Here is a 15,137-nt window from a genome sequence, read left to right as displayed (position 1 = left end):
GGTTCAAGTCATAAAAACTCACAGAACTGAACTGAATTAAAATGAATGAAGTGGCACTTGTACATACAAGCAGATAATGATAGAAGTAGATCATATTGCATCAAGCCAGGCCTATATAGTCATAAAATTCAAGTGTGCCAGTCAATATACTAATACAGTTTAAAATTAGATCTATACTCCCTCTCCCGCTCTGGAAAACAAAGTAAAAACCAAAAACACTGGGCATCTGGAGACCCGAATTTTGGTTCAAACTAAGCTAACTGTGTGACCTTACTCTCTATCGGAGATGTCTGTAAAATGAGGAAAACCTCTGAGGCTACCAGTCTCCTGGAAGTCCCTCCACCATCACTTCTCCCCCCACACCACTTCAAGTCAAGCAAGGCACCAGAGTTCTCCCCTATTACCATGGAAGGCAAGCTCTCAGTGTGTAGTTCTTCTCGCCACTCATAATCCACTCTCCACATTAACAGCCAGTATACTTTTTAATAGGAATCAGATACTGCCACTCCTATCTGTGTGCCTATCAAGGGCCTACAAGGCCAGGCCCTACCCATTTCGACTCCTCCCAAATCACCATCCTCTCCAGTAGCACTCTAGCCACTCAGACCTTTGGGTTCCTCCAACATTCCTAGCCCATTCCTCCCCAGGGCCTTTGCCATACTCCCATCTTCTCTTTATTCTAAATTCTGTTCAAATGCCACCTCCTCAGAGAACTGAGTGTCAGCTCTGGTCTCCGTCTGCCTAGACTGAACTGAATAGCTGGACATGTTGCTTACTCATGCTATGCCTCTGCTTCATCTGTAAAGTGGTGATAACTACAGTGTCTGCCTCACAGGATGACCACCAGGGATAGATACATGAAAATGGAGCCGCAAATTGACTGGCACAGTTTTCAAATGTTATCTATCACTGTACTTAATGCACCCCATCTTCACTTTCTATCTTCACAGCATTATCCGGAATCATCTTGTCATCGGTTCTGAAGCCCCCGGAGAGAGAAATCTTCATAAACTTTGCTTTTCTTGCTCAAAGCTCCACCAATGTATTCTAGGAAAGTGGTACAAATACTTGTTGAATATATGAATAAAGCAATGATATCAAGGATTCCTTTAAAATAATACTGCCATGATTCAAAGAATTAAGTGAAAAATGACACTGCCTCAATCAAACAGATCTACATACACATACATTCATCTACACACCCTCACACAAAGAGCCATCCCCAAAACAAAAGGCACGCTTTTTTCCAACTCCTTTTAACTTTTCTGAACAAAATGGCTATGTAGGAAGAAATGCTTAAATTTGAAAGTCGTGACCAAAACTCAAGAGCCAAAACACTACAGTTCTCCTTACTTATGGGCTAAATTTCCATCATTTACCAAAGGAAACCTCAAATATAAGATTGATAGCGTTCATTTTTAAAGTACCTAAATCTATCGAATATCCACTGCGATTTAAAATCTTAAGAATTCAATTTTTACCCATCAATTTAAGCCCTTAATAAATATGTTTCCCTCATTCTAGTAGTAGGCTTGAGGGCGGGGTGCTTGTTTTTAAGAAAGGCTTTATTATATAGATAAACATTTTGTGACATCCTGAACATACATTCAAGTAAATATCATAATACATCACATTAGTAATGACTTACGCAGCTTTCATAGACGCCACCAATGGTTATGAAATTCGCTAGGCAGGCACCAAAGTGTATGAGAAGGGGAAAAGTCTAAGACGCTGCAGGCTAGTGCCCCAAAGAAAACAAACCAACGAGAAATGCTTCATGATTTTATTTAAAGATGATCACGGACTATCCCTATAATACCAAATAAACCATAGAGTATTTCTTGCTCAAATGGAAGAGCGAAGCCACAAATCTAAGAGGAGGAGTAAAATTCTGAACGCTAGTAGATTTTTCAAAATTAGGGGGGTAAAGGAGACGCGGCGGCGCTCTGCGGTCTCGGAGCAGCTCTCCAGGAAAGGCTTCCCGGGCGCCGGCCGCTCCCACTCCGGTCCGCGGCCAAGCTGGAGGTGGCTGGCGGCTGGCACGTTTGAAATATCACCACCCTATTCATCTCCTCCCGGCACAATGAGGGGCTGGGCAGCCGCTTCGGGGACCGCCTGCGCACACGCCCACCCGCCCCGCGCAGCCCAAGACCCGGGCGCAGCCGCGGCTCAGCGAAGTCACGCTCGGCCCGGGCAGAAAGTTTCGGGGGGGGGAATCCAAGCACCGAAACGCACAGGTCTCGGAGCTGAATTCGCGCCAGGAACACGCCCGAGGCAAACCACTTGACAACCAGCTCGGGTTTTCAGCAAAAAGGCAGAGAGGCGGGGGCCGAGGAGGAAGAGGAGCAACATGCATATACATACATACACACACTCACACATACACACACTCGGCTCCTCTTCCTCTAGCACCCCGGCGCCCAGGTGGGAGCAATGCCGCAGCCTCACGCCCGGACGCGGCGCCGGACGCCAGCGCCCCTTCCTGGAAGGCTCGCGACCCCCCGGCCAGCTAGGAGAGCAAGGGGAGGGTGCGCACGCCCCACGCCTCCTCGCCCGTCCGCCCCTGACGGCCGCGGCGACAGGAGGCCGGAGAGGCCTGGGGTCCGGGGATGTTCCGCCGGCCGGCCGCGGGCTTGCGTGCGCCCCTCCCCGCCCTCCCGCCCCTCCCCCCGGGCCGCCCGCGGGGCGCGCAGGAGGCGAGCGCCGGCGTCCCGGGGGATCAGCCCGCCCGCCCGCCGGCTCCAGGAATCCGGGCAACTTTCCCCTGCTCGGTCGCAGGCAACCCCCGACAGGGCGGGGACGGGCGTCTGGGGACTAGCGCTATGTGGACTCACTTTTTCGGATGTTTCTCCCTTTTCGGCCTCCGCTTTCGGGCCTGAATGGCCAGCACTGAGGAAAGAAGACACACATTAACGGTCGGGCAGGCCGGCCTGTGGGGCCACGTGGCGGAGAGGAGGGGACGCCGTGGGCCACTCACCTTTCCGGGAACTCATCCCGACGCGGCGCCAGAGGGGCGCGGGGCTTCGCGGCGGCGGCGGCGCCGGCGGCAGCGACGCGGGAGCCAAGCCGAGCTGCAGCCTTCACTCGCTCCGCCGGCCGGGAGGAGGCGGGAACCGCGCCTGCGCCGCCGCCGCCGCCGCTCCCGCGGGGGGCCCAGAAAAACCCGCCCCCGGGCGGCCCCGCCCCCCCCCGCCCCCACTCGCCCGGTGGGGTCGAGACCCCCGTGCCGGTCTCGCCCGCGCGCCCCGCACCCACGCGACTGGCCCACCTGTGTGGAAGTGACCCCACACACACGACCACCGCCACTCCCTCCCACGCCTCCCCCGCCCCAGCCCGCCGCCCGGGCCTCCGTCTTCTGCGCCCCCGCGGCTGGCCCAGGCCTCCTGCCTCTCCCGGGCACCCGGCCCGCGCGACCCTCCCCCTCCTACCACAGCCTCCCCTACCCACCCCGGCTGGTCGCGCCACACGTCTCTCCATGCGCTCTTCCCTGGCCGGCGCCTCCGCGAGTCTCACACCACCTTTCCTCACGCGGCCTCTTCTCCCCCTTTGCTCCTCTACATCCTTGCATCCCCATGAGCGCCACTTCCTCCTCTCCGGCGGGTGTGGAAAGGGCACAGGACCAAGAGCTGAGAAACCTGGGTCTTTCACTAGCTGTGTGACCTTGGAAAAGTCATTTTATTTCTCATCTTTACCTACCCCACAGGATTGCTTGAGTGCAAAGAAGGAGAAGATGCAAACAGTAGGATTAAGTAGGATTAAGCTTTTGCACAGGAATTAAAAGTCCAGTTCAATAAATGCCAAGTGTATAACAATTTTAACACAAGCCACCAATGAGTTATTCCTTACTAAGAGGAAACTGACTCCTGAAGAGGTTAAAGAGTTTACCCAACAATGATTCAAACTTAGGCCTAGCTGACTCTAATCAACTTGATTGGGAACAAAATGTTTTTGAAAGATACTCATCCTGATCATTTACTCTGTCAACTGTATTCTTAACTCATCAGAGGAGCTAGTTGTATTTTAGAGATCCTTAAACCAACCTGAACAGCGCTGCTTGAACTTAAAGAGCTTTTTACAATACTTTCTTGATTTTTTATTTTAAAAAATATCAAAAGTACAGAAAAGTTGAGAAAAATACATCGTGAACATCCATATTAACCCATATTCATCAATTTTGAACATTTCCCCAGATTTGCTTTCCCTGTGTGGAGGGGGTGTGTTGTTTATGATAAATCATTTGAGTTTTTTGTAGACTTTGTTACTCTTTTCCCCTAGATATTTCCATGAGTATCTACTAAGAATAAAGATACTCTCCGACGTAATCATAATTCCATTATCACTGCAAGAAAATTTAGTTACCGTTATAAGTAACATACAGCACCAATATTCAAATCTCCAAAATGTCCTTTTTAGTGGACCTTTTTCTCAATCTGGAATACAATCAAAGATCATGCATTACATTTAATTGCCATGCCTTTTAAGCTCCTGTAGTCTAGAATAATCCCTAGTTTTGTTTTTTGCTTTTATAACATTCACTTTTTTGGAGAATTCTACTGTTTGCAGAATGCTGTTCAGTTTGTATTCATCTGCTTCCTATCAGATTCAAGTTAAATAATTTTGTCATCTACACTAAATAGATGATATTAAGTTCATTTTGGGGAGCCTGGTGGGCTCCGTCTATGGGGTCGCACAGAGTTGGACATGACTGGAGCGACTTAGCAGCAGCAGCAGTATACTTCATCAAGAGAGATACAATGTCTATACTATTAATGGTGATGTTACATTGTAATCTTTACCCCATGGTAAAGATACATTTTTTTCCTTTGTATTTAAAAAGTAGTCTATGTGAAAAATGAGCAAGAGACTTAGACATTTCTCCAAAGAAGATTAACAAATGGCTAAGGGGTACATGAAAAGATGATACATCAACATGAAATGATGTACAGCATCATTAGACAGATGCAAAGCAAAACCAAAATCTACAAGCATGACTATAATTTTTTTGTAATGATAAACAAGTGTTAGTGAGGATAAAGAGATGTTGGAATACTCATACATTAGTGGTGGGAATGTAAAATGGTGCAATCACTGTGGAAAATTGTTTCCCAATTCCTCAAAAGCCTAAATATACAATTATCAGCAGTTCCACTCTTAGTTGTATATCCAAAAGAATTGAAAACAGGCATTCAAATCCTTGCACACAAATGTTAAGAGCATCACTAATCATAGTGACCAAAAGATTAGAAACAACCCAAATATCCACCAGTATATGAATGGGTAAACAAATTGTGGTACTGACAGACAATGAAATATTTTTCAGCCATAAAAAGGAACGAAGTACTGGTAGATGCTACAATGTGGATGAACCTCAAAAACATTTACACCAAGTAAAAGAAACCAGACTCAAAAGGCCATCTAGTGTTCTATTCCATTTATATGAAACATTCAGAAAAAGCCAATCCATAGAAAGGAGATTGGTGATGGTCCATGACTGGGGGGAGGGGAAATAAGGAGCAACTGCTCAATGGATAAGGGGTTCTATTTTGTAGTGATGAAAATGTTTTGGAGTTAGGGAAACGTGATGGTGGCAAAACACTGCAAATGTACTAAATGCCACTGAATTGTTCTCTGTAAAATGATTAACATGTTTGGTGAATTTCATCTCATTTAAAAAAAAAACAAAACTGGGGTAATACTTGGACTGTGTGAGTACCCTTTTCCAAGAATCCTTCACTCCATGGCCTAGCATCTATCCAAGATGTTTGCCTGAATCAATTACTACTATAATGGCTGGAGAATAATGATATTATAATCCTGTCCTTCCATCTATGGAATTAGGTGACGTGCTTATGTAAGAAAGAGCTTTCACTTCTCCTGCTACCCCTTTGTTTTCTGTTTATTTTTGTCTTAATTTTTGTTTCTTGTCTTTGGTATCAGTATTGACAGTAATTACTGTCTCTTTGATTTTTGCTTCTTGAATTTTCCCATATTTGACCAGGGAAGACACTTTCAAATTTCAGTGTCTTTGGATATGTTCCAGTCAGTTTCTGAGCACCTCTTTACTTTCTGGCACAAAATGTTCCAGGAAACCTTGTGCTATCCCTAACTGGGTCTTCAGAACCAGTCTTTTCTCCAGTTTTGGTTCCTAAAGAAATCTGAGTTTGAAACCACTTTATTATTTTTAACAGCTTTATTAAGAAATAATTCACATATCATATATTCACCCACTTAAAGTACAAAATTCAATGTTTTTTAATATATTCACATGACTGCACAATCACCACAATGATTTTAAAGCATTTTTGTCATCCCTGTAAGAATCTTCATAGCTGTTAGCAGTCACTCCCCATTCCCCACAACCTCCCTTTGCCCCAAGCTCTCAGATCAGATTAGATCAGTCGCTCAGTCGTGTCCGACTCTTTGCAACCCCATGAACTGCAGCACGCCAGGCCTCCCTGTCCATCACCAACTCCCGGAGTTCACTGAGGCTCACGTCCATCGAGTCAGTGATGCCAAGCTCTAACCAACCACTAATCACCTTTCTGTCTCTAAAGACTTGCCTATTCTGAACAGATCATATAAATGCAATTCTACCATATGTGGCCTTGTGACTGGCTTCTTTCTCAGCTTAATGTTCAAACAAATCTGCGGCTTAACTTTGCATAACCTTGGGTATGTTATTTAATCACAACATCTGGAAAACAGTAATAATATCAATACCAATCTTCCCAGATCAATATGAAAATCAAATAATCAATAGATGGCAATTATCAGGAACATTATTTGGGAGACACATACCCAATCTGCTGGATCTTTTACACTCATTCAACAAATACTTATCAAACACCTATTATATAATAGACATTATTCTAGATATGAAATTGACAGCATAGAAAACACACAAAAATCCTGCCTTCATAAAGCTTACATTCTACAGCCAAAAGATAGAAAGTAAACCCAATAAATATGCAAAATATATACTCTGTTTACTAGATGGTAATAGCATCTAGGACAAGAAAAAACAGTAACCTGTTGGGATGGTGTTTAGGAAGGATCTCACTGAGGAGGTGTGTGTGTGTGTGTTAGTCACTCAGTCATGTCCAACTCTTTGCAACCCTACGGACTGTAGCTCTCCAGGCTCCTCTGTCCATAGGATTCTCCAGGCAAGAAAACTGGAGTGGGCTGTCATTCCCTTCTCCAGGGGATCTTCCTGACCCAGGCATCGAACCCAGGTCTCCTGCACTACAGGCAGATTCTTTACTGCTGAGCCACCAGGGAAGTCCCCACTGAGAAGGTAACACTTATTTAAAGATTTAAAGGTGATTTTGCCAATCTTTTTATTTCTATAAATTAGAAGAGAACTACATTTGCCACCAAGAATATTTATGAGTTTATTGAATTAAAATACACCAACCTAATCATTAGTGAACAACTTTACACATACTATATTAGATGCTTAAAGAATGACAAATTATGAACCTCTGTCAATTTGGAAATTAAAAATTTCTTTGAGATGCATGAAAATTTAGAATGACATTTGAAGGAAATAAAAAAAGAAAGTAATAGAGTAGGAGTTTAATTTTTTCTACCATCATTTCTACATAAATCAAATTAATTATGTGAATATTATAATTAAAAGGGAAAGTATTAAAACTAAATGTAGGTTTCTATACCAGTCCAAAATAAATGAAAAGGGTAGTACATATGCATTCTCCCCCATCTAGCACAATGGAATTCAATATGAACACATCATATTAATTTTTATCAACTATAGAAAAAAAAATGCTATAAATCCAACTTCAGTATTTCCAGGGAGAGTTACTGAATCATGATATATCTTAGAAGGTATATTGGGTATGTCATAGAATTGTAAATAGACTTGAGAGATCAAGTAATTCATCTTGGGGCCTTTAGTGGATGAGAACCTAGCCTCCTTCTAAAAATTCCCCAAAACTTTTCAATTTTTAGTAAAGTTTCTTTATATTTAATCTATAGCTTCTATTATGAAGGTTAAGCCTATCTCTTGTTATTTCATTACAGCATATTTCTCCGTGGTACTAGCACCATAATAACAGAAATTAGTGTACAGAATAGAGCCAAACCGTCAAAGTTCAAATTCTAGTTCTGCCAGTAGCTGGGTAATCTTGGACAAGTTTCTTAGTTTCTTTGTTGCCTCAGTTTCCTGATCTGCAAATGCAGAGAGTAATATTACCTACCTTATACATTTGTTGTGAGGATTAAATGAGTCATTGCACATAAAATGCTTAGAGAAGGATACAAGTGTCCCCCCACAAAATTAGCTATTTACATGTATATGCACATTAAGATGTGTATTACTTATGTACTGCTGCATACCAAACCTCTCCCAAATTTAGCCACTTAAAACAACAAGAATTTATCATCTCACGATTTCTGTGGTCCAGGAACTTGGGAGCAGTCAGGAACTTGGGAGCAGTCTAGCTGGAAAACGATGTCATCTGGGGCTGCAGTCATCTGGAGGCTTGAGGAAGGCTGAGAGATCTGTCACCAAGATGGTTCACTCACATGGCTGTCAGCAGGAGGCCTCAGGTCCTTGCTGGCTGTTTCAGAGAGGCCTTACTCCCCCCACCTGGATCTTTCCATGGGGCTGCTGGAGTGTCTGCCTTCCCCCAGAGGGAGTGGCCCCAGAGACAGCAAGGAAGAGACTGCAATGCCTTTTATGACCTATCCTCAGAAGTCACAATCCTCCATTTCTACAACATTCTATCTATTGAAAACAAATAAAGCACAGGCTTAGAGGAGGGAAATGAAGCCACTTCTTGTAGGGAGGATTATTGGAGAGTGTGTGTACGTATTTATAAACCACCACAAGGGGTCATTCCTTCTTTCCTTTGGTGTTTCTGATTTGCAACTGAGAATCCTTCCAGACCTCTCATTCATATTGTCTAAAAAGTAGAAATGAAAGGGAACTTTCAGTCCAACATTCAGACTAAAGTAAAAGCAATGTAGACTAGAAAGATTGTCTAGGGAAAAACATCAATAGTAATAAACTTACTATGAATAATATGCCTTCTGTATGTCACTCTTACATAAACCAGCTAAAAAATGACTCCTGAAGATTTGTGCAGGGCTGTGGTAGGATGGATTTAGAATAATGGCCACTATGTCCACACATATCTAAATAGATTAAATGGCCTGGCCATAACAAACTATGTTGAACTTACCCAAAGTCCGGGCTCCATTTCTTTCAAGCTTTTAGACATGGATAAAGCCATGACAGAATATTCATTTCTCAAATACTTGAACTCTCTGCATATAAGAATTGGGCTTTCCACTTTACTGTAACTGGTTCAGAAATCCAATATAAAATCCACTATAAAAATAAACTGAATATAATTTTTCTCACAGTTAAACACAAATTCTGTTCAAGCATAATTCATAATCAGCTCTTCAAAATGTATATTTGTCACCTTCAAGTAGGTTTAGGCATTCTATCTGGAGACAAAATATACTTTTACCTTTAAAAAGCAGCTTTATAATCCTTATTATAGTGTTTAATTGAACTTGCTTTTTAAACTTTTTATCATTACATAATATACATACGAAATATTAATAAATCACAAGAGTACAGTAAAGTGAACACGCATTGTTTAAAAATATTGATCGATACCAGGAGCTTGAAAGCCCCCACTGTCCCTCCTTAATCGCTGCTCCCACCAAGGTAACCTCTTTTCTACCTTCTAACACTGCTGATTAACGCTATCTGGTGTTTAGTTTTATAGGAAATGGAATCATACACTAGGTACTCTTTGGCATCTGGCCTCTTTTGCTCGATATTATATTGTGAGACTGAGTCATGCGTTGTGTTCAGTAATCTTTTCAATGTTGTATATTCTTCCATTTTATGAATACACCACTTTTTTTTTTAATCCACTGGTGCTATTGATTAAATTACTGTTGCAAACCCAAACTCACCCTTCCATTCTCAGCTTTGTAATGAGGGCGCTGTGAGGAGAAACGGTAACATTTCTCCTCTGCCAGCGGATTCCCATTTGTTCTGCCAGTTGGGGGCGCTAGAGGGTGAGACTGGAAGGCTGGAGAACCGAGAAGGGACTTGCTCCTTTCCGTTTGCTGGCTGTTCCTGACACCCTTGGCACAGTCTTTATAGCAGCAGTCGCTTCCAGTCTAAAGTTTTGTGGTGCTCTCAAACCAGCTTCATTGTCTCCCCTTAGAAGGACAGTCAGTGCCAGGCCATAGTCCTTCCTCAGACATCTGGGTCCCAGCTCCCTTCTCTAAGCTTCTGAAGTCTAATACCCTATCTCTGCACTCTGTTCCCCAGCCCTTGGGGTGGACCCTGACTCCTGCATTATTACTGTGTTACCTGTCTCCCCTTTACACTTTGGTTCTCTAATATCTCTTCAACCAGACAATAACTTATTTTTTTGTTGTTGTTATTAAGCCAATCTGCAATACAAAACGGAGAAGACAATGGCACCCCACTCCAGTACTCTTGCCTGGAAAATCCCGTGGATGGAGGAGCCTGGTAGGCTGCAGTCCATGGGGTCACGAAGAGTCAGTCGGAGATGACTGAGCGATTTCTCTTTCACTTTCGACTTTCATGCATTGGAGAAGGAAATGGCAACCCACTCCAGTGTTCTTGCCTGGAGAATCCCAGGGACGGAGGAGCCTGGTGGGCTGCCGTCCATGGGGTTGCACAGAGTTGGACACGACTGAAGCTACTTAGCAGCAGCAGCAGCAGCAATACAAAAGTAAATACTTCCTGCCTTCTCTCTAATGGACACGTGATTCTACCAGCAATGGATGATTGGCTATTATGAGTAGTCCTGCTGTGCCCATTCTTGTACCTGTCTTTTGGTGAAATGTGTATATACATGAAATGGAATTGCTAAGTCACAAGGTAGATGTGTGTTCACTTTTGGCAGGTACTGCCAGAATGTTTTCTGAAGTTGTTGTACCAATAATTGCATTGATTCTAAGATAGTCTCAGAATCTCACACCTAATCCTCAGAACTTTTAAAATTTAGAAGTCAATAAATTCCACATTATTCTAATTTAATCTTAGCTTCAGAAGTTTTATGTTGCAGTGCTAAAGAAAATGAGATTCTATTGCTTGACAACATAGTTTGTATCCTTCATATCAGTGCCTGGCACATAGTAGATGACGTTGAACAGATAATGAGAGGAAGTTTATATCTGTTTTCCTATACAGGTGGACTAATATGACACAGCAATGTAAACTGAGGCCAGTCCCATCTAAGGGATGTTCAGTCACCCCAGCACATACTCCACTGGGCAGCTGTAGATAAACAGGCCTCCGTTTCCCCAGGTTGCTTCCTTTGCCCTGCAAGACCCGCTCTTCTCCTCACAGTCAGCTTAAATCACTTGACACAGGAACAGATGCAGCACCAGAGTGGTGGGGGGCTGCTTATGGGCAGCCTCACACCTGCACATCAACTCTATCAATCAAACCCTCTCTCAAGAATCTTTGGTGGTGATCTCAAACTGAATTAAATCCCTTTGAGATTTATTCTTAGAGTGACTCAGACTTCAGGATGCCCAAACGTCTGGGATGTCGTAAGAATCACCTACGCAAACCCCACACAACCACCTATACAAACAACCAGCTTCTGCACACCCTGCCTGAAACTTTCACAAGTGGAGCTCTCAAGAACCAATGGGTTTCTAGCACCTGCTGGGAACTCAGGGTTCGAGCAGACCCTGGAGAAAAAGCAACTGCTTGCTAGAAGATATTAACATAGGAAGCTGACCACCATCAGTACTCTTAAAACCACTCAACAAAAATTAGGGTAGGGGAAAGAGGAGGGAAGGCAACACATACACTTGTTTATAAGATACTCATGCTTTCTCTGACCACACAGTTTCCAGTTGTGCAAGTTTGTTTCTGTATGATACAGGATTGTTAAGGTGACATCACTCTGATGTTATAAATAATATAACCTGATTAACAAAGTGGTGAGGAAGCAGATATACCTAATTATGAATTATAGACAATTATATCTCTTATTCTCTGGGTATATAAGGCATGCTCTTCTGACTCATCATGGGCAGTGATTTATAGCAAAAGGATGTCTCTTCTCACACACTATTTGTCACCTGAGAAGAAGTTGTCATCATGCAAGGTGATGTAAGTACCTTCTGTTTCCAACTCCTCAGACATTTCTTTAGTTCTCATTCTTTCTCTCTTCTTTCCCCTCCTGTCTAATGCTATATTTATCATCACCTAACATCTAAATAATCTGGTCATCACAAGTTGGGTGTTGCCTCAGCTGTCTATGGCTACAAAACCACCCAAAATCAGCAGCTTAAAACAATGATTTATTATTACTGGGTGGTTCTTTGTCTGATCTCATCTTGGTTATTCATGCCACTGCATCCAGCTGGTAGGTCAGCAAGAGCTGGAGGCCCAAGGTGACTCCATCTATATATCTGGGGCCTTGAAGGGACTAGAAGACTCAGACCTCTTTCTGTCCCCAGGTTATCTTTCTTCATTATCTTAATTATTCTATCTGAGCTTCTTTACATGGCAAGTCCCAGGAGAGTTACAGCATAAGCTGTGTAGACTCCAGAACTCACATGACATTGTTTTGACAATATTCTATTGGTTTAGGCAATTTCTATGGCCAGATTCAAGATTGCTATGGCCAAATCAAGATTGCTAGGAGAAATATCAATAACCTCAGACATGCAGATGATACCACCCTTATGATAGAAACCAAAAAGGACCTGAAGACCCTCTTTATGAAAGTGAAAGAGGAGAGTGAAAAACTGGCTTAAAACTCAACATTCAAAAAACTAAGATCATGGCATCTGGTCCCATCACTTCATGGCAAATAGACAGGAAACAATGCAAACAGTGACAGACTTGATTTTCTTAGGCTCCAAAATCACTGCAGATGGTGACTGTAGCCATGAAATTAAAAGACACTTGCTCCTTGGAAGAAAAGCTATGACCAACCTAGACAGCATATTAAAAAGCAGAGACATTACTTTGCCAACAAAGGTCCATCTAGTCAAAGCTATGGTTTTTCCAGTAGTCATGTATGGATGCGAGAGTTGGACCATAAAGAAAGCTGAGCGCCGAAGAATTGATGCTTTTGAACTGTGGTATTGGAGAGGACTCTTGGGAGCCCCTTGGAATGCAAGGAGATCAAACTACTAAATCTTAAAGGAAATCAGTCCTGAATATTCATTGGAAGGACTGATGCTGAAGCTGAAGCTCCAATACTCTGGCCACCTGATGTGAAGAAGTGATTCACTGGAAAAGACCCTGATTCTGGGAAAGACTGCAGCTGGGAGAAGAAGGGGATGACAGGATGAGATGGCTGGATGGCATCACTGACTCGATGGACATGAATCTGAGCAAGCTCCAGGAGTTGATGATGGACAGGGAAGCCTGGTGTGCTGCAGTCCATGGGGTCACAAAGAGTTGACACAACTGAGAGACTGAACTTATGGCCAGATTAATTGTGAAAGGCAGCCACACTAGGGCACGAATTCAGAATTCAGAGAGGCAAGATTAATTAAGGTCATTTTACAACAATCTACCACAGATGCGTATCTGTATCATCCCATTGGACTTCCTTTGAAGCATGTTTTTTTGCCAGTGCACCTAAGCCTCTGTAAGGTCAGTCAGTCTAACAATTTTTTTTGAGCAGCCACAAAGAACAAAGTAATAGGCTAGGAATATATATTATCAATTTCTGGCTAAAAGAATGCTTTCAAATCCTTTTTTTTGTTGTTGTTGCACTGGGTCTTCATTGTTGCACATGGGCTTTCTCTGGTTGCAGTGAGCAGGAGCTACTTGTTGCAGTTCGCTGGCTTCTCACTGTGGTGGTTTCCCTTGCTGTGGGGCACAGGCTCTAGGCGCACAGGCTTCAGTAGTTATGGTGCACAGGCTTAGTTGCTCTGCACCATGTGAAATCTCCCAGGGATTTCAGGGAAATCAGACCAGGGATCAAACCAGTGTTCCCTGCATTAGCAGGCAGATTCCTATCCACTGTATCACCAGGGAAGTGCTCAAGTCCACTATAAAAATAAATTTTTAAAAAACCCATACTGTGAAATAGGTAAAGCTGTATATCCTGGTGGTACTGATATAATAAGAAATACATTTGGTCTTTGATTCCTGTCCCTGGCACAGAGCTTCTAAAACCTTTGAGATTTCCTGAGTAACAGGAGTGCTTTTTTTTACTCATAATAAGCCCCTTTATATACGCCTGGCTAACCTAGGTTAGGGTCCCTAGATTGTCTCAGGATGAGGCCAGACATCAAAGAACAAATGATAAGAAAGCTGGAAATTTCAGGCCTACCTCTCACCTCTAGGGAGGGGAGGAGAACCGTTCTATAAAACTCTCGAAGGAGACTTGAGCTTCCAGGCTGTGAAGGTGCTGGGAGACGAAAAGCCCACAGAGGACACAGAAACTGCACCCCACCACCCAATTCCTAGTCCTATGCATGTCTTCTATTTAGGTGTTCTTGGGTCATATCCTTTATAACAAATCCATAAAATGCCTTCCTGGGTTCTATGAACTGTTTCAGCAAATTATCAAATCTGAGGAGGGGGTTATAGGAAGCCATAGTTTATAGCTAGTCCAGTCGGAAGCAAGGGCAGTCTCTCCAGGATATGCGACTAGTGCCTGAAGCTGGGAGGGGAGCAGTCTCGTGGGACTGAGCCCTTGAACTTTGGGATCTGCATTGACTCCGGGTAGCTGGTATTAAAACTGAATTGAAATGATGACTATTTCAGTTGTTGTCTGGAGAATCAGAGAACAGGTTATTCGCTTTGGAAAACACCCTGGAGTCCCCATTTTGCAGTAGGAAGCAGTGCTAGGGCACACACACACTCTTTTTAGTCAACATATACTTCTTTTTCTACATTGGTTGCTCCTCAAAAAAAAAAAAAATTTTTTTTTCATGAATCACAAGAGACTGCCCCTGCCCTCTTTGTATGTGTGAAAGAACTAGAGAACATTAAACCTAAGGCCAAAGAGAGAAATTGGAGAATAAGAGTTCTCATAGCCACATCAAACTCTCCAGCTGTAGCAAAACTTTCTGGAGGCAATCAAAGCTGTTACAACCCAGTCCAAAGTTCCAAGGAGAAAATTGAGTTGACAGAC

At 43.3% G+C, this 15,137-nt stretch overlaps 1 protein-coding gene across 8 annotated transcripts in view; it reads right to left on the bottom strand.

The window, feature by feature from the left end:
• The window catches only part of SRPK2 (SRSF protein kinase 2), a 239,373-nt gene extending 235,792 nt beyond the window's left edge, over positions 1 to 3,581 (bottom strand). For 3 of the 8 annotated variants that reach the window (XM_070369649.1, XM_070369652.1, XM_070369653.1), the window contains exons 1-2: positions 3,448 to 3,581; positions 2,835 to 2,889 (exon numbers count right to left, since the gene is read on the bottom strand). In XM_070369649.1, coding sequence (XP_070225750.1) covers positions 2,835 to 2,889; positions 3,448 to 3,574 — 182 coding nt within the window. In that variant the 5' untranslated portion in view covers positions 3,575 to 3,581. Of the gene's footprint in view, positions 1 to 2,834; positions 2,890 to 2,977; positions 3,125 to 3,447 lie in introns of those variants that run through there. The other 5 variants (XM_070369654.1, XM_005901444.3, XM_070369650.1 and 2 more) reach the window with 4 other exon arrangements.
• Positions 3,582 to 15,137: the final 11,556 nt, after the last annotated feature.

Source organism: Bos mutus, chromosome 4, assembly GCF_027580195.1.
Source record: "Bos mutus isolate GX-2022 chromosome 4, NWIPB_WYAK_1.1, whole genome shotgun sequence".
Lineage (NCBI taxonomy): Eukaryota > Metazoa > Chordata > Mammalia > Artiodactyla > Bovidae > Bos > Bos mutus.
This window is presented reverse-complemented; position numbering and strand designations above follow the sequence as displayed.